This window comes from Procambarus clarkii, chromosome 66, assembly GCF_040958095.1.
Source record: "Procambarus clarkii isolate CNS0578487 chromosome 66, FALCON_Pclarkii_2.0, whole genome shotgun sequence".
Classification (NCBI taxonomy): domain Eukaryota; kingdom Metazoa; phylum Arthropoda; class Malacostraca; order Decapoda; family Cambaridae; genus Procambarus; species Procambarus clarkii.
Window position 1 is genome coordinate 21,902,387 of NC_091215.1, and position 26,813 is coordinate 21,929,199.

General features: G+C 44.7%; 1 protein-coding gene across 4 annotated transcripts in view; it reads left to right on the plus strand.

Annotated features, from left to right (window-relative positions):
- Window positions 1–26,813, plus strand: part of LOC123769351 (potassium voltage-gated channel subfamily KQT member 1) — an 874,235-nt gene that overhangs the window by 822,608 nt on the left and 24,814 nt on the right. For all 4 annotated transcript variants that reach the window (XR_011223844.1, XM_069309856.1, XM_069309857.1 and 1 more), the window contains 3 exons: window positions 6,695–6,916; window positions 9,284–9,450; window positions 14,247–14,371. Coding sequence is in view for 3 of the 4 variants with exons in the window: in XM_069309856.1 (XP_069165957.1) it covers window positions 6,695–6,916; window positions 9,284–9,450; window positions 14,247–14,371 (514 nt within the window). In the remaining variant the exon portion in view is untranslated. The remainder of the gene's footprint in view (window positions 1–6,694; window positions 6,917–9,283; window positions 9,451–14,246; window positions 14,372–26,813) is intronic.

Consider the following 26,813-nt stretch of genomic DNA (forward strand, 5'->3'; position numbering starts at 1 on the left):
GAGTGTGTATAATCGGATCTGGGAGTCGTCGTCAGTCCCTGAGGACTGGCTCGATGCCGTTGTCCTCCCTGTTCGCAAACCGGGGTCTCTGGGTACTTCCCCTAAGGACTTTCGCCCTATTGCCCTCACAAGTTGTGTCTGCAAACTCTTTGAACGTATGGTTAACGTTCGTCTTATGTGGTTCTTGAAACACCATCACCTCCTCTCCCATTCTCAATTTGGTTTCCGCAAGTGCCGCAGCACGACAGATGTCCTGGTGAATTTGGAGGTCTATATTCCTACTGCTTTTGCTGCGAAGACCTCCGTTGTTGCCGTCCTTTTTGACCTGGAAAAGGCTTACGACACCACTTGGCGGTATCATATTCTATCTCAACTTCATTCTTTTGGCCTTCGTGGTCATCTCCCTCTCTTTCTCCGCAGCTTCCTCTCTCGTCGTTCCTTTCGGGTGCGCCTTGGTACCGCTCTCTCTGCCTCTTTTCAGCAATACAAAGGTGTGCCCCAGGGTAGTGTTCTGAGCACTATTCTTTTTCTGGTTGCCCTCAATGGTCTTCTTTCCTCTCTTCCTTCAGGTGTCTTCTCCGCTCTCTATGTCGATGATCTTACCCTTTGCTGTCAGGGTGATGATTCGCCTCTCCTTCAGCGCCGGCTTCAACTTGCAATTGATGCCGTGTCCTCTTGGGCCACCGATCATGGCTTCAAGTTCTCTACTTCTAAGACTTGTGCCATGACTTTTACGCGGAAACGGGTAGTTCTTCGTCCCTCTTTGTCACTTTATGGTGAGTACAAAGATTCTGTGAAGCTTTTGGGGTTATTCCTTGACACTCGTTTGTCTTGGTCTCCCCATATCTCTTACCTCCGTGTTGAGTGCTCTAAGGCCCTTACCCACCTTCGGGTCTTGTCCCATACTTCTTGGGGGGCAGATAGGCGCACTCTCCTTGCTTTACATTCCTCTCTCGTCCTGTCTAAGCTCGATTATGGTTGCCTTGCTTACTCGTCTGCTTCTCCTTCTACTCTTCGTCGTCTTGATGCTTTGCACCATACTGGGTTGCGCCTCAGTTCTGGTGCCTTTCGTTCGACTCCCGTCCTTAGCTTGTATGTTGACACTGGTTTCCTGTCTCTCCAAGACCGCCGTGATCGCTACTGTCTTCGCTATCTTGCGCGGTCCTTACAACATCCTTCCTCTCGCCTCTGTCGTGCTTTAACTTTTACCCCTCCTGCGGTTCCTGTTCCTCTTCACCACCTCCCTCTTTCTGTCCGGTTATCTCGCCTACAGGACTCTCTTTCCGTTCATATTTCTAATGTTTCTCCTCGTGTTGTTCCTTCTTTGCCCCCGTGGAGAGTCCCTCTTCTGCGGTTTTGTACATCCATGACCCGTATCACTAAAGCTTTTACCCCTCCTTCGGTTCTAAAACGCCTTTTCCTTGAGCACTTTTCTTCTCACTCCCGCTCCGTTTCTGTCTTCACCGATGGGTCTAAGTCTGCAGACGGTGTTGGCTACTCTGTTGTTTTTCCTGATCGCACTTATATGTGTCGCTTACCTCCGGAGACTGGCATCTTTACAGCGGAGCTTTATGCTATTCTCTATGCTCTTCCTCTCCTGCTTTCTCGTTGTCAGTCTTCCTTTGTAGTTGTTGTTGACTCTCGTAGTGCCCTCATGGCTCTCGGGTCCTTTAATCCGGTTCATCCAGTAGTTGTCGAGATCCAGCATTGGCTGTTTCTTATTAACAGTAAATTCAAGTCGGTTGAGTTTTGTTGGGTTCCCAGCCATATTGGTGTGTCTTTAAATGAGAGTGCGGATGCTGCCGCCAAGGAAGCTGTCCGCTCTTGTCCCATCTCTCGTAAAGGTATTCCGTATTCCGACTTTTACCCGGTTATCCATTCCTCCGTCCTTACCCGTTGGCAGGCTTCTTGGTTGTCTGTTACTGGTAACAAACTACGTACTCTTAAATGTTGTGTTTCCTCGTGGTCGTCGTCCTTCCACCGTAACCGGCGGTGGGAAACAGCTCTGGCGAGGTTGCGTATTGGCCATACTCGCTTAGCCCATGGTCACTTGATGGAGCGCCGCCCTGCTTCTTATTGTCCTAGTTGCATTGCCCCTCTTATGGTCGTGCATGTCCTTCTTGAATGTCCTGACTTCCAGGACGAGCGTGTGTCTTGCTTTCCGACCGCCCCTCGCGGTCGCCTGTCCCTCAATAGAATTCTTGGTGACTCGGATACTTTTGATATCGTTCGCCTTATGCGTTTTTGTTCTCGTATTGGCATCCTTGGTGATATTTAGCGCCCTCTGATTATTTTGCACATTTGATGGTGCTACATAGCCTTCCCGGTTTGGTGCCTTCTTTTGATAATTACTTACTTTACTTCCTTTTTCTCTTAGCTGGAGGTGTACTAGCCATTTTAAATTTGATGTGGGATCTGAAAAATAAAAATATAAATTAAAAATAATATCACATGGTTAAAAAACTGAAAGAAATTTAGGTTTAGTTTGATAGTTAATTTAGGTTTAGCCAGTTTAACAGTTAACGTCATGTCTATTTTTAGAAGTTTTAACTCGCTTGTATCACAACTGCATTTGTGTTTCTTTTGGGCTTTTGAAATCTATTAAAAGGTGGAAGTTTAAATTATAAACACTGCAATTTTGGCCATTAAATTACCAAATTACAGTATACTTTGTGCGGGCCACAGGTGTGCTTGCAAAGGGCTGCATGTGGCTCGAGGGCCACATGTTTGACATGCCTGTCCTAAAGCTATCTTGCTGAGATGGCGTCCCATTATTGAGTCCCTGTTGCCTGCCAGGGACCAGAGCTAGATCCTGGTGCCCTCACAGAGGTGCAGAAAGCTGAGAAAGCATCCAAAAAGCATAGATTTACACACACAACTGAAAGATTCGTAGATAATGAAGCAACAAAGCGGTCAAGACTGCAAATCATGAAGATGAACCAAGAGGAGCACTTACTAGTGTAAACCCATTAGTGTCGATGATTGTCAACAGGTGGTCCAGATCTGCAGCCCACAGCCGACTCCAAGGCTAGTCCAGAGCTGATACACCCCAAACCAACAAACCTGGTAGGGAGGAAGTCAGTCACCAAAGCTCTACCAGAAAGAGGCATTTCATTATATTCAATGCTTGTTTTTGGGGAAGGTATTTTTTGGTGGCTTTCTGAATTTAACTAATCACAGAGAAACAGGAAATCAAGGACTTGCCAGAGGGGGGGAGGGGGGAGAAGAAGAGATGGCAGGTGTTAGTCCAAAGAAGAGACCATGGGGCAGCAAACCCTGCCCAGTACTACACAAGACTGACTGGGACATTAATCAAATACGAGGCTGCCAAAACCCTGTTAGACCTCCAAAACCCCCAAACCCAAATATTTGTTAAACACATGTTTGAGAAGATGACAGCCAATGCAGTTGTCTTCTCTAACATGTCGTTATTCTTAAGAGTGCCTACCTGAGGATATACTGCTGGTATGCTAGCTTTGATGACACTACAGACAACCTGAGCAACATGCACCTTGGAACAAGGGACGAAGAAAACAGGGCCAACCAACAAGGTGTCCACAAGGCAAAACCGGTAGCATACAGGTGGTGTTGAACAATCCATACACTAGGAAATGAAGAGACGACGATGTTTCAGTCCGTCCTGGACCATTATCACAATCGACTTGGTAATGGTCCAGGATGGACTGAAACGTCTTCGTCTCTTCATCTTCTAGTGTGTGGTTTAATAAACATTTCTTTAGCCATGTTATTGTGACTCCTCATCTGCATACAGGTAGTGACAAAGCACCACCACCACTGGGCATGGCAATATTTGCACTCCTGGTTGAACCAACCAAGTGTCAATCTCCAGAAGCCAGCCAACTAATTTTCCACCATTACAGAAGAAGTCTGTAAATGAACAAACTGGCCTCTGGGGCCGAAAAAATTAGAACCCTTGTGTCTGGAAAAGTGCCTAAAGTGGAGGCAAAAGCCAACAGAAACACAGCCTTGAGAAAACATCTCTGACTGAAGGGGAGACCTCCCCAGAGGAAATATGATGCAGTTAAAGTTTAGACTCCCGCACAACCATTTGACCAGCCAAAAAATCACCTGGGGCTAATGCAACACCAGACAGCAATGATGCTGCAGGTGATGCATATTTGTAGGAGGCAGGGAAAGAGACACTAACTGGGAGTCCCAAGAGTCCCAAATGAGATCCAGCCAGGTCCAAACCTGGGATTGGAACCAACTGGGGCTTTGCCAGGTCACCAGGAACCCAAACCTGGCAAACTGGTTTTGAACGGGAAAAGAACCAGATCCCCTGCCAAATGACATGCAGTATGAATGGGAGTCCAAACCAGCTAGTCATCACAGTAGGATAACACACAAACTCCTAGGAGATGAAGCCGGGTCACCACCAATACCAATTCCAGAGCATGCCATAGAATACATAGAGGTATCTCAAGACAACGTGGAAAAATTACTCAAGGGGCTAGTAAGAAATAAAGCAGTTGAACCAGATGGAGTTTCACCTTGGGTGCTGTAAGAATGTGCAACTGAGCTGAACATTCCACTTCAATTAATATTTCAAACAGCCTTGTGCACAGGAATCTTAGCATAAAGCATGTCTAGACATAAAGATAATATCACCAGCAAGAAGGTGATATTGAGACCCTACAAAGAGATCTACATGAACTCCACAAATGGTCAAATAACTGGCAAATGCTTTTAAATGTCGATAAATGCAAGACCTTGCATGTGTGGCACAACAATCCACATCACAACTACTGAATTGACAGCACTACCTTACAACAGATAAATGAAGAAAAGAACCTTGGAGTCGAAATCCATCATTCACCAAGAGTTGCACAACAAGTGGGAGCAGTAGTAAAAAAAAAGCAAACCAAACCCTGGGAATAATCAAGTGGACCTTTACCTTCAAGAAAAAAAGTAGTCGTTCAATTGTATAAGTCTCTGGTGTGCCTTACCTGGATTATTACATTCAGTCATGAAAACCTCATCCTCAGATAGACATAGCCGCTCTGGAGTAGGTGCAACATCATACCGGAGCTTTGTCATCTCACGTATCAGGAACGGTTGAGGGCCACTGGGCTAACAACACTGCAAACCAGGCATAACAGGGCAGATCTCATCAAAAATTTTAAAATACTGAACAATTTAGAGGATGTTAATCAGGGCAGTTTCTTCAGAAGGTCAGATGTAACACGAACGAGGAGCAATGGTTTCAAGCCCAACAAACCACAATGTAGAACAGAAAACATGAGATTCTTTTTCACTCATGGGGTTGTAAACCTGTGGAACTGCCTAACTGCCAAAGTTGTAAATGCCAAAACTGCTGGGTTTCAAAATACAGCTGGAAAAGATCATCAGGGCAAATAGGGGGACCCTTGACAAGCTACCGGCTTCCTGTCCTCATCGAGGCCATTAGTGTTGGTGGCCCTCTGGTAAATTCAAGTAAATAAAGCATGTTTACTTTGGTTGAGTGAAACTCTTGGAATGTCAGTGATACTTGGGTTTTGTGTGATGCCACATGTGTGATGTCACATGTGTTCTGTTGTGATCCTGAACGAGTCATTTTAGGTCAGGATTGCACTTCAGAGTTTTGATGATATGCAGTACTGTATACTTAAGAATGTATAGACTGCTTTTATATTTAGCATGTTAAATGATATAAATGATGGTGTTCCATGCTGTCTGGGTTTGAGTTTGTTATTGTTTTTAATTGCTGATTTATATTAAGTAATTTTGTGTCAGGCAGTTTGTCATAGATTCCTAGGCACATAATATTTCATAAGTGACATGTCAATATATTTGTGCATAATATTATGTTATCAGTACAGTGAAAGTAGGAAGTTTATGAGAGTTTGCTTATAGTTAATAGTGAACTATTCAGACGTGCAGATGATAATGCATCACAATAGTTTATGACAGGGAAAAGGACTGGTTTTGCCCAACTGCAAACTCTGGGCTTTAATATTTTCATTAGGATTGTTCTGCTTACTACTTTGCTTGCCTATAGGCATACTCTTGCTCTTTTTCATCTGTGAACTATTCAGCTTGTGTTGCCCATGATTTCTTAATATAAGTGGGTGAAACGTGTGTCTGGTAGCAATGCACGTTTCTCAGTGGCAAAGATAAGTTTAAGGTATTTTTTTGTGAGGGGCTCAACTTGATCACTCCCTAAGCTACTCAGCCTGGTAGCTCCAAGTCTTATGCACCCAACCTTTCCCATGTGAGTCACTAGTGCCTACAGGAGACAAGAAGCAGAATTTAATCAACTCAATAGAAGCTGATATGATATCAGTAGTTCTCGTAATTTTCTTGGATTTGTTTTTGGTGGAAAGATACCAGCTTGATCTGGGTACTGAGTCTGGTGATACTAGATCAGTTCAAGCCAAGAGGAAAAAAAAACAAGCAGGAAGGTATTGTATCCCCAAAACAAGCTGTGCAGTTTCTCTGTAAAACAGGACTTCATGTGTGCATGAGTTGCGTGGGGAATTTCATTGTATATTTTCCGTGATATGTTGTGTAGATTATGTTCTAGAAGATTGCACTATTGCCTCTGTAGTACAGTCCATAGAGATTTTTAATTGTTATGTTCAGAATATTAACCTTTATTTTTTATTTCAAGCATTCATGACCAAATTCTAAATGTTTTCTTGAATGATTATATTGAATCAAAGTTATTTTCTAGGTTGATGATATTGAATCAAAGTTAGATCAATTGATTGACCTGTATATGGAGGATCGGAAGCGTCTTTTGGCATTGCCCTCTACTATTGTTCCCAATGTGCCTCCTGCCCCATCTGCAGCTGCTCCACATCCAGGTTCTCCTGACAGCTGTAGCAGTGGTCCTACTACATCGTTTGCACCTGCCACCAGTAATTCTCCCACGGCGCCATCGTCTTCCCTTGCCGTGAGTTTTTGAGATGTTTGTTCAATTATCATTAACATGTGAAACCAAAAAATGTTGATAATTACTGTATCAAATAGTGCAATGTAATTTAAGTTGAAGGTACAGTACTGTATTGTAAATACCCTATATCATAAGAAATGTCTCATATTTTATGAGACCAGAAATATTGGGTTAAAAAACAGAGTCGAATGTAATGAAATGCCAGTTTCTGGGTGAACCCCAGAGGCTCCCTGAAGCTATCACAATGATTAAGTGACATACTACTAGTAATCATCAGTTGCGGAGTTATGTTGGCCTATTGGAGACCATGAGCCAGAACCTGACCCAATCTAGAGAAGAGCGAAGAAAGGGATGGCATATGAACACTTTAAATGTAAAGTACATCATCTTTACCACCATTAGGGAAGCACCCAGAAAGATAGGTGAATCAAAGCAAACTGCTGCGTGATTTAAAAATGAGACCGTAACCTCAATATTGCCAAAAGAACTCCCCAAATATTAAAACAAACAACCAGAATTTCGTGAAAGTAGCCCCCTACTAGTTTGCCCCACCTTTCTCCTCATTTGAGAGGAGGGAACTGGTCCGGGTCAGCCAAGACCCCCAACGTTCGCCTGGGGAGGAAGGGTGTCAGGGAGCCTTCGGGGCTCAACCTGAAACTGATGTTTCATTACATTCAACGCTGATTTTCTGAGTAGAGCCCCATTGGCTTCCTGAAGATAACTACTCATAGAAAATAACAAAAAAGTTGCACTGTCCAGGGAGACTGCAACACAGCAAGTATCAAGTTGAAGAAGATACCAAAGCTTGTGACACACGACCGAAGGCAACTGCATGAGGACATTCAAGATACCTGACATCCAGGACCCTGTTTGACCTCAAAAACCTGTGCGTAAATATCAGCCAAAGACATAATGTATTACCAAATACAGTCATCAGAGCGGCATACTTCCGGATATCATTAGCATGAGGATAGACCGCAGGCTGATTAGACTTACTGACACTGCAGGCAACCTGAGAAATATGAGCCCTGGAACAGGGAACCACGGAAACCGGATCAACCCACAATGAGTCCACAGAAGTAGAACCAGTGGCACAAAGAGAGTAATGTAAAGCTGCCACTGGACAAAGCGCATGATGCACCCAAGGGCAAACCAACCAAGCATCCACAATTAAAGGACCTCTCTGGAAGCCTGCTGACTCATTCTTCATCAGAAAAGGAGCTGGCTGCAACTGAGTTAAACGACCACCAGGATCAATAGAACAAAATCTCTAGTGCGAGAGCAGAGCATGAAGCTCACCAATCTGACAACTTTAGGCCAAGGAAAGCAAAACCAATGCTTTCCGAAAGAAATTCCAGACCAAAGTACAATGTGGGCCACCAGTTCTGTGTCGGTGGACGCACTCTGGGTTGATCCAGTTTCCTTGATTCCCTGTTCCACGGCTCGTGTGTCTCAGGTTGTTCACAGTGTCATCAAATCTAGCCAGCCTGTGGTCTATCCTCGTGTGCATGATGTTAGGAAGTATGCCACTCTCTTGGCTGTGTTTGGGAATATGTCTTGGGATGTTATTCGGCCATGGTTTTTTTTTGGAGGTCTAACAGGGTCTTGGCTGCCAAGTATCTGGTGAACGTCCTTGGTCCTCTGTGGCTGTGTTGCCTTGGGGCATCTGTCACAGCCAACGGTCTCTTCCTCGATTGTTACCTGTGGTCTTGCTGCCTCCCTGGTATGTCCCTGTTTTTCTTCTGTGTGGGTAATTAGCTTCAGGGAACCGACGAGGTTCCCCCACAAAATCAGCGTTGAATGTAATGAAACGGCAGTTTCTAGGTGAGACCCGGAGGCGCCCTGACACCCTCCCACCCTCTGGTCGGCGGCTTTTATCATTCCAAAACTGACTGGAGGCGGCCAGACTCACCCGAGCCGGCATCCCCTTCCTCCTGTGGGGAAGATGGGTGGGGGTTTGGAGTTAACGTGTGAGGGTTAGTTGGACAAAGTTTTTCTTGTTTGTTTTCTTTGTGGGGAAATTCTTTTATTGTTTGAGGGAATAGGTCACATTTTCAACCAGGCAGTAGAATATTTTGATTTGCCTACCTGTCTGGGTGCCTTCTCTGGTCAATGTCAAGATGATAATCTTTAAATATTAAGTGTTCATGTGTCATTGCTCCCTGCACCACTGTGAGGGGGCCAGATTCTGGCTTGTAGTCCCCGGTAGGCTTACAAGAACTCTGTGACTGATGACTCCAAGTAGGGTGGCACTTAATCAGTAGGCTAGCTTCAGGGAGCCTCTAAGACTCACCCACAAACTGGCATTTCATTACATTCAACTTTTTTTCATATTTTGTCTATAATCTTGTATATCTTTCTTTTCAGGTTCCAGGTGCCCCTCCGCCCTATGCATCGGTGCTCAAGCCTAAGCCAATCTTGGTGGACAAACAAGCGTCAGAACCCAATACACCCACAAACAAATATTTTGAGAGACCTATGACTAGGGGCAACTCTGATGTCTCTCAGAGAATGAAAAAACGAGTTACTTTAAGGTATTACAGATTTATAGTTTTTACAATGATGAGCACAGCATATATGATGATAAATTTATTTTTAGTTTTCCATCTAAAAAGATGTTCAGGATTTATTACAACATCTTATAGTATTTTAAGTTAAAGAATGCTTCAAGGCCTATTATGGTTCATGCTAATAAATATTCTCCATTGTAGCCTGCACTTATGTAGAGGATATTAAAACATTTACATATCTTATCGAAATTAGTCAGTGTAGTCACTCTGTTGCCTGTTGCAGAAACCCATGTCTGGAATCATATGTTGGGAAGGGTTTTGTATAATATTATAGTTATAATTACTGTACTGCTCTGGCAGTGTTGCATTGATACATTTTAAGGAGTGGACTGTCTTTCTGAACTATAGCACTTGGTTACTCCATGAGGTGAGATCCTACAGGTCCTCTGGGTAGGATCTTTAACAGTCAGGGCAGGTTGATACTGTATTGGAGTAATAGGTATCCTTTCATATGTGCCTGCTGGGGTCATATTGGTCCTTTAAAGACACAGGAAAGCACTCAGTAAATCTGGAATAACCTCCAGAAGTCACATTCCAATATACTCTAATCCCTTCAAATGCTACTTGAATCGCAAAGATCACCAAGCAGGGCTCTTTTAGATGGCCTGCCTGGCCAGTACCCCAAACATTGTCATTGTATTGTAAATACAAGCCTGTTGTGTAATTACCTAAGTGATTACCTAAGTGTAGTTACAGGATGAGAGCTACACTCGTGGTGTCCTATCTTCCCAACACTCTTTGTCATATAACGCTTTGAAACTACTGGTGTGTGTGTCTGTGCTTTCTAACTGACCAATTATAATTTAAGTTTTTGTATGCAACAGCACTGGATACTAAGTTGCCAGGCATCACCAAGAAATTGATGATGCCTTGGAACTTAGTTTAGGAACATCAGTATTTCTTTTGCATCATATGTTTTGCCTTTCACACTGGTACATTAGACCACACTTAATTCCTGTTGAATCTCTCAACAATTGCCTAGCTTCTAGGTACTTATTTACTGCTCGGTGACCAGAGACACCAGGCAAATGGAAACATGTTCAACCATTTCTGTCCTCGCGGAGGATGCCTTTCACAGGTCTTCGCAGAGGATGCCTTTCAGCCAGACTGGTTGCAATGGGGGTTTCTGTAGTTTTTTTTTTTTCCTGGTCCAGATGTTGCTCCAGGCCCTGGCGAGGTTGGAACCCTACCAGGGAAGGATGATCTTTCTGCCTTCTTGTTGGATAGCTCGTTCTGAGGATTAGCCCAGTAACATACTTTGCTGGTTCAACTTTCTCTGCTCTTTGCATTTGAGTTTTTTATACGTCTTTTTCACAATCTCTACTGCAACTGGGTTACCTCTTTAATGGTGTTCCACCTGCAGTTGTTTTCGGAAAACAATGTGAGGTTTATTGGCACTCTTTTTGCTAGTTCCTTTCTCTTTATCGTTGCTCTTTGCTTTCTGTACATGTGGTTCTTTCATTTCTTTCTTCGTTATTTCTTGATTGGCACTTAATGTGAACAGTGTCATGTCTTATTGTGCTGCATTGGCAAAACCACTGTTGCTTGTCTTTGGTGTCAATGCATCTTTGCAGGCGATGAGTCACAATAACGTGGCTAAAGTATGTTGACCAGACCACACACTAAAAGGTGAAGGGACGACGACGTATCGGTCTGTCCTGGACCATTCTCAAGTTGATTGTGATGAGGAAGTCGAGACAGGCAATAAATAGGCAAGAGAGAGCTGAGGAGCAAAGTAAAGTGTAGTAGAGGGGATAGTAGTAGGAATAAGAACTGCAGTGGTCCTATTGGCCCATACGAGGCAGCTCCTATTATAACCACCGAATGAGGAGATAGTAATAGGAATAAGAAGAGGATAGCAAGGGAACGTAGCAGAAGACAATGAACAGAAAAAAGAGAGAAGAGAGAAAGAAAAGGAAAGAGAAAGAAAGATAAATGGAAGGGTAAGCCTATGTTAGGTGACGTTTGTTAGAAAGATTAGAGCATTTGAGTATATACTGTGAAAGAGTCTACAGCAACAAAGCCAGGACTCAAGTTCATGTTGGGTACGTTGTGTATTAGAGCCGATTCAACAAAACGGCGTCTGTGTAGTGTAGAGGCAGGAAAGATTATTTTGGAGGAAGACCAATCATTGGGATGATTAGAATCCCTCACTTGACAGAAGAGAGCATTGTTAGTGTCTGCAGACTTAACACTTCTCTTGTGTTCTTTAAGTCTGTCATTCAGTGTATGGCCGGTTTTGTCAAAGTATTGGAGAGGACAAGATGAACAGGAAATAGAGTAAACACCAGCAGCATTAGAAGCAGGAGGAGCAGTGTGAAATAGATTGCTACAAAGTGTGTTAGTTTGTCAAAAGGCGAGTTTAATGTCAAGAGGACGAAAGGTATTGGTAAAAGTTTTGAGTTCAGATAGGAAGAGAAGGCATAGTACAGTGCTACTAGTGTTGGAAGCAGGTTTAGGATGAAAGAAATTTCGTTTAGCTTGAGAGTAGGCACAGTTGATGAAATGCAAAGGGTAACCAAGGCGAGAGAATGATTTGTAGATAAAGGTAATTTCAGAATCAAGAAACTGAGGATCGCTGATGCGTAGAGCGCGGAGGAAGAGAGAGACGAGGACACTTTTCTTAACAGAAGGAGGATGGTAGGAAAAGAAGTGAATGTACATGGCACTGCTCATGGGTTTGCGGTAGATAGAGAAAGAGAACCCGGACACAGAGCTGTGAACGTGAACGTCAAGAAAAGGAAGGAGGGAATTAGATTCCCACTCAACTTTGAAATGGATAGAAGGAGCCAGATTGTTAAGAGAGGAGAGGAAATGCTGGAAAAGACTAAGGTCATGAGGCCATAAAGCAAAAGTGTCATCAACATAGCGAAGCCAGAGAGAGGGACGAGTATCAATAGAAGGAAGAAGAACAGTTTTGAAGTATTCCATGTAGAAATTTGCAAGAACAGGAGAGAGAGGGGAACCCATAGCGACACCGAAAGTTTGAGTGTAATATTTACCGTTGAAAGAGAAAGAGTTAGGGTCAACACAGAGTCTAATGAATTTGAGGAAAACGTTAGTGGGAAGCGGGAGAGGAAGAAGGCCCTCAGACGCCTTCTGTCTAAGGAAAGAGAGAACGTCATCGAACGGAACACTTTACTTTGCTCCTCACCTCTCTCTTGCCTATTTATTGCCTTTCTCTACTTCCTCATCACAATCGACTTGAGAATGGTCCAGGACGGACCGAAATATTGTTGTCCCTTCACCTTCTAGTGTGTGGTCTGGTCATCAATGCATCTTTGGCACCATTCTGTAAGCTTTCTCATGCATAATTTTACCTCCGACATGCTTGTGCAGTGCTTGAGCCCACTTAGTCTTTGGACAGTGTTTACACTTTCTTCTTATTAGTTTATGGTGTCCCCTTTGGGTCAGGATTCTTTTTCTAAAGCTCTGTTTTTGTCAGCTTTGGCCTCTAGTTGTCGGATCTTTGAGCTTCATGCTCTCCTCCGGAGGTGGCATTTTTGGTCTTTTGGCCTTGTTGGGCATTTTGTGCATCTACAGCTGGCTTCTTCTTTTCTTGTGAAAAGTGAAATGGTTGGCTTTTCGGAGGGTTTCTTTTGTTGTCGATGCTTGGTTGGTACGGCTGGGGATGTATCGTGTGCTATGTACGGTGGCAGCCCTACGCTGCTACCTTTATGCAATCAATTCTGTCATGAAGGATGTTTTGTGGGTCAATCCTGTTTCCTTGGTTCCCTGTTTCAAGGCTCATACTTCGCCTGTCCTCAGTGTCATCAAGTCTAGGCTGCGATCTACCCTTGTACCCATGACGTTCATAAGTATTCCACTCTTGCAGCAGTTTTTACCATTATGTCCTGGGTTGATACTCTCGCATGGGGGTTCTGGTGTTCAAACAGGGTACTGATGACCCGGTACTTGGTTAATGGTTCCAGGCCTCATCATCCTTGTGTTTCACTGGGCCATGTCGCTAGACCTGCTATCTTGTCTTTGTGCTTCCTGCCTGTGGTTCCTCCTCCTCCTTGGTGAGTCACTGTGTTTTTCTTCTCTGTGGGTAGTTAGCTTCAGGAAAAGCCACAAGGGACTTACTCCAAAAACCAGTGTTAAGTATAATGAAATGCCAAGTTTCTGGGTGAGTCCCAGTGGCTCTCTGATTCCCCCCCCCTTCCTACCTTCCAATTCATCAGTTGGGGCTGTTCTGCATGCATTTGCTTCAGAACTGAGGGCTTGAGCCAGTGAACAGTGTAAACTCCTATTCCCTCTGTCCCAAAATGAGTAGGAGGGGGTTGGGGCACATGAGTGCACAGTTGTTTTTGAGAAATTTTCAGTCATTCATTACGTTGTTGGGCGAGTTCATTCGGCATGTTGTGAGGCTTCCGTCTGATTGAGCCCAGCAGTGATCTTTGTTGGTTCACTTTCTGGATGCCTTGCCTTGTAAGGTGGAGGAGTGTCACCTGCTTCCTGCACCTCTGTGAGGGAAGCCAGGTTCTGGTTCTGGTCCCTAATAACCTGAACTTGTCTCCATAGCTGATGCAGTCTAGTAGTTGGGACCATCTCAGCTCGATAGCTTCAGGGATCCACCAGGGCTCACTTAGAAATTGGCATTTCATTTAATTCTATACTGGATTTTTGCATTTTTAACACAATGAATTTCTATATTGTCTGCATAACTTTGCTATTAACTTTATTATACTGTACTATATATTTATAGTGTCTACTAAGTTTTCTTCCATCTACTTTATTGTAGTTATCTTTGCCATCAGCTCGCTGCCGTCCCGCCATTCCTTAGAGGCAAAGGAGCCTGACTTGCTGCAGGTGCCACAGGTGGTACAGATAGAGCATGTGGCTGCCCCATACATCGACGAAGACTGTGATTCAAGTACCCAAGGTGTGTCTTAATTTGATATTTTAATTCTATTCATCTTAACCCATCCTAAAGAGTCGACATTTCTGGTATATTATATGAGGCAATGATAAAAATGAAAATGAATGGGGGACTCCTGTTATTTTCCAAATTCCATGCATGTGCAATTTTTAACCATTGTTAGCATTATCACAACCTAATAGATATAAGAATAAAAAATGCTTAAATTGAGAGCAAATGAAACAGATGAAACATTTCTAGGTCTATACAGACAGCAAATTGAACTTCAGTTGTCATATTCAAAATGTAAATGAAACTCAAGCACTGGATGTAATGAAATGTATTTTTGGGTGGGCCCTTAGTAGCTCACTGGTGCTTACATGCTGGTATAGCTGAACCTCAAGATTTACACCAGACCTCCAAGACTTATTGATAACATATTGATAATCAAGGCCAAACTCTGGCTCTCTCTCTGAGATGAAGGCAGCCAGGACTGGAATCTGGCACACACTATGAGGTACTTGTAATGAAGAAATTGGAGATCTACCAAAACCTGTGAAAAGCCCACCAGAAAGATTTGGTAGCACAATATAAGCATTACTTGAAAGAAAGAAATAAGTCCCGAGTCAAACAAGGCAAATGATCATTGCTGTGGGCAAACACCTCTAATCTTGAGGCATCCAGATAGTGGCCCAGGTCAACCAAGGTTCTGGTAAGCAGCTAACCATGCTCAAAAGCTGCTATTACTTTACGCTAAATACTCCAAGGGAAAGAAGGAATTATGGAAAGAACAAGACGTTACAGAGTTCCCACCAGAAAATGCATTTCATTACATTCAAAGCTGGATTTCTGGGAGGACCTCCCCCCCTCAGTTGCTTCCCAGAGCTTACTCCCAACGTTGTCACAGAAATGATGGCTTTTCTGAAAGGTAACATAAGAAAACTGGCAACATGATGGCATGAGAACAGAGAAGCATTAGGTGTGAACAAAACACTTAAGGATCACACAGGCACTGTGTAGCCAAGGGAAAATTGAAGGACCAGAAAGATACCAACATCCAGATAGATCACAAAAAACAAATCCTAGCGCAGACAGCAGCTGTGTACAAAGTAATAAAAATTATTGCTTAAACAGCGAACGAACTCATCATGGAGAGGCAGAATGACAACCAGAAGTTGGAATACTGTAGAACCAACCATAGAAGAATCTGGGAATTCCAGGCCAAAGTCCCAGAGGCCAAGAAACGGTTGACATAAGGCAGTTGGCACTTGAATGAACACCAAACCAGATGAGACCAGACAGAATGTCAAAGGTCACCAGGGGCAAGAAAAGATCCGAAAAAGAAATACAGTACTCTAAAGTCCTAGTCTAATTGAGAACCCTAAGGTACCCCACAAGCAGGATACCTTGGGAAAAATAACTTCCAGAAGGAAATAAACTGCCTCAAGATTGGGACCCAACTGCAAGCCAGAAAGCTTGGGGGAATAGATGGCCAGAAAGAAGCACACGACCTCCCAGGGTAGGGAGGAATGTCCAACAGCCAATAGAGGCCAGCCAGAAAAGGAGTGATCTAAACCTTAGAAGGGATAGACAAATTAGACGAAGTTAAAATATAGGGCAGAGAAAATTGAAAATGTGTCAAAGTAATTATAATGATATTTGGTAACAAAATACTATCAGCACTGTAATTACTTCATCTGACAACGTTATGCCTTTTGGAGCTAAATTATTTTGGCAATAATTAACGTAATTTTCAAAATTGGAGATTACAGCATAAAACAAATGCTACTGTTTACGATTTTAGGTTACTCGTCTTATAATTTATCATATATTTTCTTTTATTTACAAGAAATTAAATATTGATACAGTTTAAAAATTTCAAGTATTTTATCATTGGCAATAAAGTGATTTTCCATTTCTTGGCATTTAAGTCTAGTAAGTCTAGTCTATAACTGGCTCAATTTTCACAGAGTATAAGCTGTAAGGCTCTAGTGTGTATCCATGGCTTTGTTCAGACTGCATTTCATGGGATCTAATTTCCATTCAAAGTTGAACTACCAGAGATATGAGTTGTCAAGTAATGCCATACATATCAAATTACTGATTTTGTTACTTGCTCCATACAAGTATTTTGTTTTCACATTTCATTGGGATAAACAATGGCTCTATTTGTTCCTGTTTGCACTCTTTTTGCTTTCTTCAAATTCATCTGAGAGTTCGTATCTGATGATACATTTTACGCTTCTATATGATAGCCCGACGTTGCATTATGCATAGTCTGTATTTACTGCAAACTTGACAAGGGTATCAACTTTATCATGTTCTGGCAGACATATGTACAAGGTAACCTACTTGCCAATAATGTCAATCCATCCTGGTTTGTTGAGAAAGGGAAACTCTTACCTTCCCTATCGACTGCTTAAAGGGGTACAGTACCAATATTCCTACTAGTGCTGTTATGCTTGTTGCTCTTTTTCACCTGCGAGCTGTTCAGTTTGGGATTGCCAATGGTCTCTAAATATGGGGATGATTCAGTACAGTTTTTGTTGGTGGCAGACAAAACTTGCTTCTGGATCCAATGTTCCTCCCTTAGGCAAAAGGGGTTTGAGGTATTTTTTGGGGGGGATGATTTGTGTTAGTTTGGACGATGTTGTTATTACTTGTTGGGCTTGTACATATTTAGTTACCCACATGTAAGATTCTATGCCATTCATGTTTATGTAAATGAAAGAGGGAGAGTAAGATTCTTGTGCTAATAATTGTTATCGATTAATGAATACAGTATACCAGTGTTACACCTGACTCCAACAGTTCATTATAAATGCTACCCCTTTTCTGGGTTAGCCTCCTTGGTAGAGCCTCTAAGCTTATGTCATTGGCACAATTAGGGTATTGTGAATTCATATGGCTCCTGGTACTGAAATAGCTTGACCTGTCTAGACAAGTACCTTTTCAAATATTCCTTTCCTGTCAATGGGACAAGGAGCTCAGCTTACTAAATCACTAAACAGACCTCTTAAGCTAGTCACTTACTAATTTGACTGCTAGAGGTACAGTGGAGGCTACTACCTCACTTTTGCGAGTTGTGGTAATGATTTTATGTTTAGTTGTATAATATACAGTTTCCATGTGTAACCTCTTATTTATTTCACTAACTTAATTGGTCATCTTTTAAACTTATCCATTTACTTATAAGGGGGTCCCATGCTATAAAACATTTTTGTGACATGTATGCCAGTTTATTTGCATTTCTCTTCATAATGAAGAGAAACTTCTTCACTTTGAACTTGCTTTTAGGCTTCCCTGCCCTTCCCTGGTTCCATCAGCGATGACAGATAACCGCCAGTAATATCTTTTATCTGGTTATTGAGTTTCCTTTCTTGGGAAGATTTCTCTTCTGTAAGACCTGTACCAGGTAGTGCTATACAACTCTGGTCATTAATCCTTAAAGTGCGCAACACGTCATATGACGTGTTGAGTAACTTGCTATAAATTGTGCATCACGTCATATGACGTGTTGGAGTACTACGCAAGATTTAAACGGCCCGCGGATACATGTGAGCGATGATAGTATTACAGAAGACCCCGGACTGTGATAAAAATGACCAGGATTCTGATAATAGCAGGATTGTGTTTGATAATTAGTGCTGTAATGGGAGGAGTAATCTTGGTGGGGAGGGATGTAGCATTGTCTGCTGACTGTGTGTGACCATCTTTTACTGTCTGGACTCACTATGCCAGCTTAGTTGTTCGCTATGGTGAACAAAACATGCAGATACTTATATATAACGTCTGTATATAGTGAATAAAAGCAAAAACAGTATGGTGGGAGGAGATAGGTGGCGAGTCAGGTGAGGTGAGGGAGGGAGGGAGTGACAGCTGAGCTGAGCTGAGGTAGTGGCAGCTGAGTGGCTGCCACTGCCACTGCCACTCAGCATAGAATCTTAGTAGTTCATTATGGTGAAGACAAATGTAGATACTTATATATAACGTGTATATATAGTGTAATAACAGCAAAAGGAGTGTGGGGGAGAAGCCATTTTGGTGAGGGAGGTGGCAATATCTGCATGATTTATCATGCTGGGTAGGGGTGGCCACTATGCTCTTTGGGCACTATACCAGCTTAGATGAACAGTTATGGTGAACAGAACATGTAGATACTTATATATAATGTCTGTATATAGTGAATAAAAGCAAAAACAGTATGATAGGAGGAGGATGTGAGTGAGTGAGGAGTTATTGAGGGAGTGGCAGTGAGAGGCTGACTGGTAGATGTGGTGGTCACACCTCGCTGCTTTTTGACTTGCAATATCAACTTAGTGGTTCGTTATGGTAAACAAAACATGCAGATACGTATATATAACCTGTGTATATAGTGTAATAACCGACAAAGTATTCGTTTACTGTTTTATGAACACAATAATTGAACCAATAATATGCTGACCATAATTTTGAGCACAGCGATGATTCACACATTTTATTATATAAATATATCACACTACACACTATTGAATAATATTACAGCAAAAAAACAAAGAAAAATCAATCAGAGACATTGAAATAATTAGGTAATTATCTCTTTGTGGCCACTCCTGCCTGACATCTGGGGCTGAGCAGACTGCCTCGGATGCACGCTGAGTCAGCACCTCTTTTCTGTGGGGAGCCCCTACGGCTCCTTGGAGCTTATTGGGCTAATGTATGTTGTATTAGACCAGAACATTAGGTATGAAGTTCAGACCTACCAGGGACCAGCGCCAGAACCTGGCCCCTTCAGAGAGGCTTCAGGGAGCAGAGAGGCTTCAGGGAGCAATGGCCCTAGAAAAGCCCTTTGTGGTTGGGGTTTTTTCTTATCTGCCATTAACTGGAGTTAGGCACCCAGAAAGGTAGGCATAACAAAACAAACCCCACATGGTAAGAAACTAAAACAAAAAAACGAACAGAGAGGTAGAAACTCCCTACAATCCCAAGGAAACAAGCAAACAAACAAACATCACACTTTACTGCAGCACCGTTTGTCCGCGCAGTCCTCCCCGCCCCGAGAAGGGGACGGGGGGCCCCAGACCTCACCGCGCCGGCTGCCTAGCACCAGTTAGTAAGCTAATGTCAACCGGGACAGACGCTTCTCTGGCCTCAGTTTCCTAGGTGGTGTTTGTCTTCGTGGCGTTCACTGCTGTGTGTTGTGTTGTGCGGTGGCCAGGTGTTCCTCATCAGTACCGGGGCTGCATGCACTTAGGGGCTTCCTTCCCTAAGCCCCCTGTGAGCACTGCCCCTGCGTGACTAGGTTATCTTCCCTTGGGCGTTCGAGAACCATTCCTTTAGAGGTTCTTGCTGCTCGGCATTTGTCTCGCCCTTGGGGCCAGCTGGGGCTTGGGGCCCTTGTTTGGCCTTGGGTAGTGACTGGTGTTGTGCTGGTTAGGGCATCAAGGTGTTGCACGGCCTGCCACCTACGCAGAGACCGGCTCCTGTTGCCTCTGGGGATGGTGTACGTTTGCAGGGTTTTCGTTTGTTTTTATTTTCTTTGCATGGTGGGGGTCTGCCTAGTTTGGCTATAGTTCCACTGGTAGTGTTTGGTGGCCTTCTGCTAGGTCGCATGATTGTACACATCGCAGGGGTTTTCAGTGTTATATCTACCCCTTGTTAGCTTGGGTGTTAACCGGTTAGCAACTCCTTGCTCGGGCTTTCTGTAGCAGTCAGTCTATGGGCCCTGGAAAACCCTGTCAGGGCTCGGTGGACCATTAGATGTGTCTTTCGGGTTCCATTCCGTCTTGTGAGGGTTCGTTGGTTGCTATGCCCTTGTCTCAGGGTGACGGTCGCTACTTTTACCTCCATCGTGCTGCTTCTTGGGTCACTGACACCTTGACCCGGAGTCTTACAAGAGGTGTTCTCTGCTCGTTCTCCAGTACTCTTCTGATGTCCTTACTATTCAGAGTACAGGCAGCATCCATGTTGCAAGCTAGGTTTAGGTTGCTGCAACATGCTAGGTTGGTTTTCCACCCGGATGCCCCGGAGCCACCCCGTTTTGGTTAGGTGCTGTTCATCCCTTTCCCTCCCTGTTCCCAGCTCCTGACTGTCTGCGGGTTTCGGGGTCAGGGCGGGGTGTAGTTGGTGCCGAGATTCGGGCGGCTTCGGGGGCTGCCACAGTCGGGTTGGGGACGGAGGTTTTCAAGCCTGTTCCTCCTGCCAAGGCTTCTGGGTCTTACCAGCGGCCCTTTCTATGCTGTCTTTCTTCCTGGACTCTTCCTTTTCTTTAAGAGCAGAGGGTGTGGAGGACAGTTCTGCCCCGGGGCCTCTGTTGCGTTTCTTCTGGGCGGGGTTTTTCGTCCCTCTAGTCTCCTTGCTTCCCACATTTGCTGGCATGTTTTCGGCTCTATCGTGTCGGTCACGGCTCCTTGGTGTGGTGGCCATTTTCTTTTCTGTTGATAACTCCCTGCTTGGCCACCATGGAGGTACTTTGGTTTGTTTACCTAGGCCGGGGTGTGGGAGCTCGCATTTTAGGTGAGTTTTTCATTTCTTTCAGGGGTTTTAGCCTCCAGTTGCCATTTCTTTGCTTTTCTGGGGTTTTATGTCCGTCTTCTGTTCCTCTGGGAACGCTTGGGTGTTGGCTTTTACACCGGTTTTTGCGTTTTCTGTCTGTTTTGGGTCTGTGCCCTAGGGTTTGGGCTCAGTGTTCCTATCTGTTTAGGCATGCTCCCACACCTTGTCCCCAGGTTTTCGGTCTGTTTTGGCTGTTTCCCTGGGGTTCTGTCTTGGTGCTGTGCATTGCCCTGCTGTGGTGTAATTCCACCAGCAAATGTGGTAGTTTGGGCTCCCCCAGGTTCGATTCCGGGTTCCTTTGGGTTCTTTTGTTTCGTTCCGGAGGTGTCTTCCTCTTGGGCCCCCTTTGTTGGTTCAGGGGGCTTTTGTTACCTCGTTTGTGACCCGGTTCTGCCTTCTGGGGTTCCGGAGTCTTGCTGTGGCATGCAGGCTGATCTTTTTGGGTCTTGGCACGTGTTGTGGTTGTGCACGGGCCTTGGGTTTTTGTCGAGGTGGGCCTTTTGGTGCTGTTTTTGTGCTCTTAGTGCCTTCTTCATCTGGTTGGTGTGGTGCTCTCTGCCCACCGGTCAGTGGTTTGTCTTTTCTTTTCTTAATTTTATTTTTTCAATTTTATTTACATGCATGTATGTATGTTTTTATACATTTTGTGTGTATGTATATATGTATATATATGTTATATATATATATATATATATATATATATATATATATATATATATATATATATATATATATATATATATATATATATATATATATATAATATATATATATTATATAATATAATATGTACATGTATGTGTGTATTTATATATATATATATATATATATATATATATATATATATATATATATATATATATATATATATATATATATATATATATATATATATATATATATATATATTTTCTTTTGGAAGGGGTTCTGTTCCCTTCGCTGTTGATGGGGCAATGGGGGGAGCAGCTTGCTCTGTTAGCTCTCGCTTGTAGTTAACTTCCGTGCCTCTGGTGGCATTGGGCAGCTTCTACCCCCTTTGGGGGGTTCGGGGCTGGCGGGGTGGGCTTCTTCCCCTGCACTTCGTCATGTCATCTTGATGTGGGTGCATTTGGATGTGATCGTTCCGCCCCATCCTTCTGAGGTTCCCACCTGTTCTAGTGCAGACATCAGCCTTGCAGTTCTTCTGCACTTATGCAGTCTGTTCCCTGGATCCTTTGTACTCTTCGGAAGACTGTTGAGGCCGGGTGCCTGGATGGTGTCCCTAGACCTCCGGATCACTTCTTGGCACATTTCTCTCCAGGGTTCTGGGACTGGCACAGTTGGTGGTGGGGCTTCAGGCTTGCCGCTTTTGTTGCCTTCCCTAGTTTGTCATTGGCACTTAGTGTATTTACTCATCTTTACCGGATCTTGGTGTCCTGTCTGCGTCTGCTCGGGATTCGGTTTCTGGCCTACCTCGACGACTGGCTGGTGTAGGCTCCCAGTTGGTCCGCTTGCCTGCTCGCCAAGTGTGTGGTTCTTTCGAGATTGCAAGGGTTCGGATTGCTGGTGATCTGGAGGCCACTCCATCAGGTTCCATCCTGGGTTCGGTCCTGGCTGGGTCTTGTTTAGGACTCTTGGACCGCCTCTTTGTCTTTCCCTCCAGAAGCGTTGCTGTGGCTGTGGTCCTGCCTTCGGCAGCTTATGAAGGGGGGTCCTGGGTCACTCGGAGGCTGCTCGAGTAGTTGTGTGGGAGTCTGAACTACGCAGTGCTGGTCTGCCCGTCAGGTCGGGTTTGGCTTTGGCATCTGTTCGGTTCCTTCGGGGACTCCCCTTCCGCCTCTCTTCCAATCGTTGGGTTCATCCTCTGGGGGATCTTGTGTTGGTGCTGCATCACTGGCTTCCTCTTTGGGGTTTTTGGGTTTCGTGCCTTGGCGCCTCCCCGAGCCTTTGCTCGATGTGTTCACGGACAGGTCATCTCTTGGCTGGGGCTTTGTGGCCAGTGCTCATCAAGCCGGCCGGGGATGGTGGAATCCGTCCATTCGTCGGGCTCACAGCACGGTTCAGGAGTTCGTGGCTGTATGGTTTGCACTTCGGAGGGTTCAGGTCACTCGGGGCTCTCCCATCCGGCTCCATTAGAACTGTTTTTCATTGGTTCATTGCCGGAACCACGGGGATTCTCTTAGGTCCTCGACTTTTGGGGTTGGTCCCTTCGAGTGGCTCGTCAGCTGGATCCTCTGGGTTTGGCTGGCTGTGCGTTTCATGTCTCGGGGCTGGTGGGGCAGGCTTTTTGCCCTGCACCTCTGTCGAGTCATCTTGGAGTGGGTGCACCTGGGTGTGGTTGAAACGACCTTGTCCCTCAAGTGGATTCCTGCTTGTTTCCAATGCTGAAATGGGACTGTGCGGAACTTCGGTTAATTCTGGATTTGTCTTGTCTGAACCACTGGATTCCTTGCCCCCTCCTTTTGGGTGACCTCTCTGTCCCAGGTCCAGCTTCTTTAGGAGCCAGGTTGTTGGTTGGTCTCCCTGGACCTCTGGAACGCATCTTAGAATGTCCCAATTCATCCGGGGTTCCGGGACTGGTTTGGTTGCATGGTGGGGCGACAAGCTTACCACTTTCTTTACCTTCCTTTTGGCTTGAATCTGGCACCTAGCATTTTCAAGCATCTTTCCTGGGTTGTGGTGGCCCTTCGACATCTGCTAGGTATTCGAGTTTTGGCCTACCTCAACGACTGATTGGTGTGGGCTCCCAGTTAGTCTGATTGTCTACTCGCCAGGGGTGTGGTTCTTTCCCAGCTTGGGTTCCTCGTGAACTGGTGAAAGTTGTATTTTTTTCCGTCCCAGGCTCTGACTAGGATGAGCCTTGTTTGGGACTTTTGGACTGTGCCCATGTCTCTCCCTCCTGAGTCATGGCTGCGGCTGCAGTACCACCTTCTGCTGTTCTTGAGGAGGGTCCCGGGTTCCAGGTCCCTTGGCAGTTGCGTGAGCTGTTGTGCAGGAGCCTGCACTTGGCCGTGCTGATTTACCTGCTGGATCGGATCTGGCTTTGGCACCTGTTCTGGTTCTTTCGGGGCCATCCCTTCTGCCTCTCTCGCGACCGCTGGATGCGTGCCTCATAGACCTTGTGTCAGTTGCTGTTTCGCCGGCTTCCTCTTTGGGTTTTCTGGATTCGGTGCCTTGGCACCTTCCGTAGCCCTCGCTTGATGTCTACATGGATGCGCCATCCCTCAGTTGAGGCTTTGTGACCGGTGCTCGCTGAGCCCGGCTGGGGCGGTGGGCTCCGTCTTTCCATCGGGCTCATAGCACGGTGCGGAAGTTCGCGGCTGTGTCTCTTTCGCCAAGGCGGATTTGGCTTGCTTGGGGCTCTACGATCAGGCTCCATTCAGACTGCACCCCTATGGTTCATTGTCTGACCCATGGGGGGTCTCTTCGGTCCTTGGTTGCCCGAAAGGCAACCTCTTTCGGGCAATGGGTTGCCCAAAAGGCAACCCGAAAGGCAACCCTGAAAGGCAACCCCATTTTGGGCAAAATGCTCTGCGTATTAGTGGTTTCAGGCATTGTATGTACTAGCTCTATATATTAATTTGACATTATGTTTGTAACTCATTTTTAATGTATGTACCTTTACATGAATAAAATATCTTATTTTGGCACTTTGGGGCTGGTCGCTTCAAGTGGCTCATCTGATGGTTCTCTGGGATTACCTGTACCTCTTCCACCTGGTCCAGCTGTTGCTTCGGGTTCTGGCTCGGTTGGAATCCTATTGTTTGGGGTGTTCTCCTTGTTGCTTCTTGGTGGCCGGCCCAGCCTTGGTGTCAAGCGCTGCTTGCTCGGTGTCTGTACCCAGGGCATTTTCCGCAGCTCTGCCTCTTCCAGCAGATTAGGCCGATCCAATACCTGGCTGGTTTGATCTACTCCTCTACTCTTTATGTCTGGTCTTTTTGACACGTGTGTGTATCACCACTTATATGGTGATAAGGTGGCTTCATTCATGGTGTCCCACCTGCGGTTTTCGTCTCGGCGACAGTATGATGTCTCTTGCCGTTCCTTTTGCCATTTCCTCTCTCTTCGTAGGTTTCTTCTGTTTCTGTTCGGGTTGTCCTGTCCTTTCTTTCTTGGCTATTTCAGGACGATCATCTTATGCTGAATACTGTCGCTTCTTATCATACGGCATTGGCAGAGCGGAGCCGCTCCAGTTTGCTTCCGGGGTGGATGTCACTTCCACCCTGTTCCATATGCTTTCTCGTGCTTTGTTTCACCTCCGGCCTTGTCATGCACCTGCCTGAGCCATCTTGGTCCTTGGACCGGGTGTTCTCTTTTCTCTCTCCTCCTCAGTTTGTTGTGGCCCCTTCGGTTCAAGATTGTTTTTCCAAGGCTCTGTTTCTATTGACATCAGCAAGATGTTGCTTCTGGAAACTTTCCTTATTAAGACTACTCAATAGCTCAATCGATGGAGCCTCGGCCACACATGCGTGGGGTCTGCAGTTCGAGTCTCCTAGAGCCCAGATGAATGGAATGTTTATTTCCATGCAAGTGTGGATGACAATGTGGCATTTCAGCTCTCTAACTCAGTATTCAGAGTGAGATCCTGTCTGGTCTCATGGTATTAGTTATGTCCCTCCTATACCAGAAGGTACTAGCAAGTACCTCCTTAATTTATCTCTGGTAATTTCAAAATCCTTGTGCTTCTTGACTCAACACCATTATTCACAACTCAGTCAATTTATTTGCTCTATTAAGAAGACTTATTGGAATCTTCTGTTGAATTCCTCCCACACTTCTTTGTTATTTTCTTCTGTAAATGTACCCTGCCATATCCTCAGTTTCATTGCCTGGCCATTTACTGATGCTTTCTTCCTGATGGGGGGCAGTAGAGTAGCTTGAGGCGAGTCCTGCGGTGATTGTGTGGTTTATTTGCAGAGTATGAGGGTATCTCCTTCTAATACCCTGTTCCTCAGTCCTGCTTCACATTGCCTTATATTCTGGCTTGGCTCTCAAATTATTCAATGGGTGGTCAAACTCGGCCAACCCAGTGTTTATCTGAGGGCCCATGTCTAAGTAAAATACTGTATACAGTTTTGGTATTATAATAGGGTGCTACAATCCACTATCTACCAGATCTTCATCTCTGATGATGGTGTGTGGTGCTGGGCCACATGACCAGTATTTGATGTTCATCATCACCTGTACTTGTATTATGTGGTTATGTTGACCAAACCACACACTAGAAAGTGAAGAGACGACGACGTTTCAGTCCGTCCTGGACCATTCTCAAGTCGATTGTGTCCAGGACGGACTGAAACGTTGTTGTCCCTTCATTTTCTAGTGTGTGGTTTGGTCAACACATTTCTGCCACGTTATTGTGACTCCTCATCTTCATGCGGTTATGGCTACTGTTGTCATATTTACCTGATTTACCTGAGGGCCACTAACCCTAGTTACCTTGACGAGGACAGGAAGCTGGCTGCTTGTCGGAGGTCCCCCCTCCCCCATTTGCCTTGATGTTTTTTCCAGGTATATTTTAAAACTCAACACAGTTTTGGCAGTTATGGCCTTGGCGGATAGGCGGTTTTATGGTTAATAACCCTGTGGGTGAAAAAGCATCTCCTGTTCTCAGTCCTACATTGTGGCTTGTTGAGCTTGAAACCATTGCTCCTTTGCAGCTTACAAAAAGCACATATGTATGTACTTTTTTTCTGTTGTCATAATTCTGTTGTTTCCTCCTTCTGAGACTAGTTTCAAATGTAAAGGTATTGAATCTTTGAGGAACCGTGGGGAGGAAGTACAGTAATAAAGAAATAAAAAACAAGCCCAGAAATAAAGCATTGCATATAATGAAACACCTCTTTCTGGGCAACACCTTGGGAGCTCCCCATTATCATCGTGCGTTCCCAGTCTTTCTCATGTTAGCAGAGTTTACTTGGGCTTGAAACTGGAGTGGCTATCTCGGCAGATT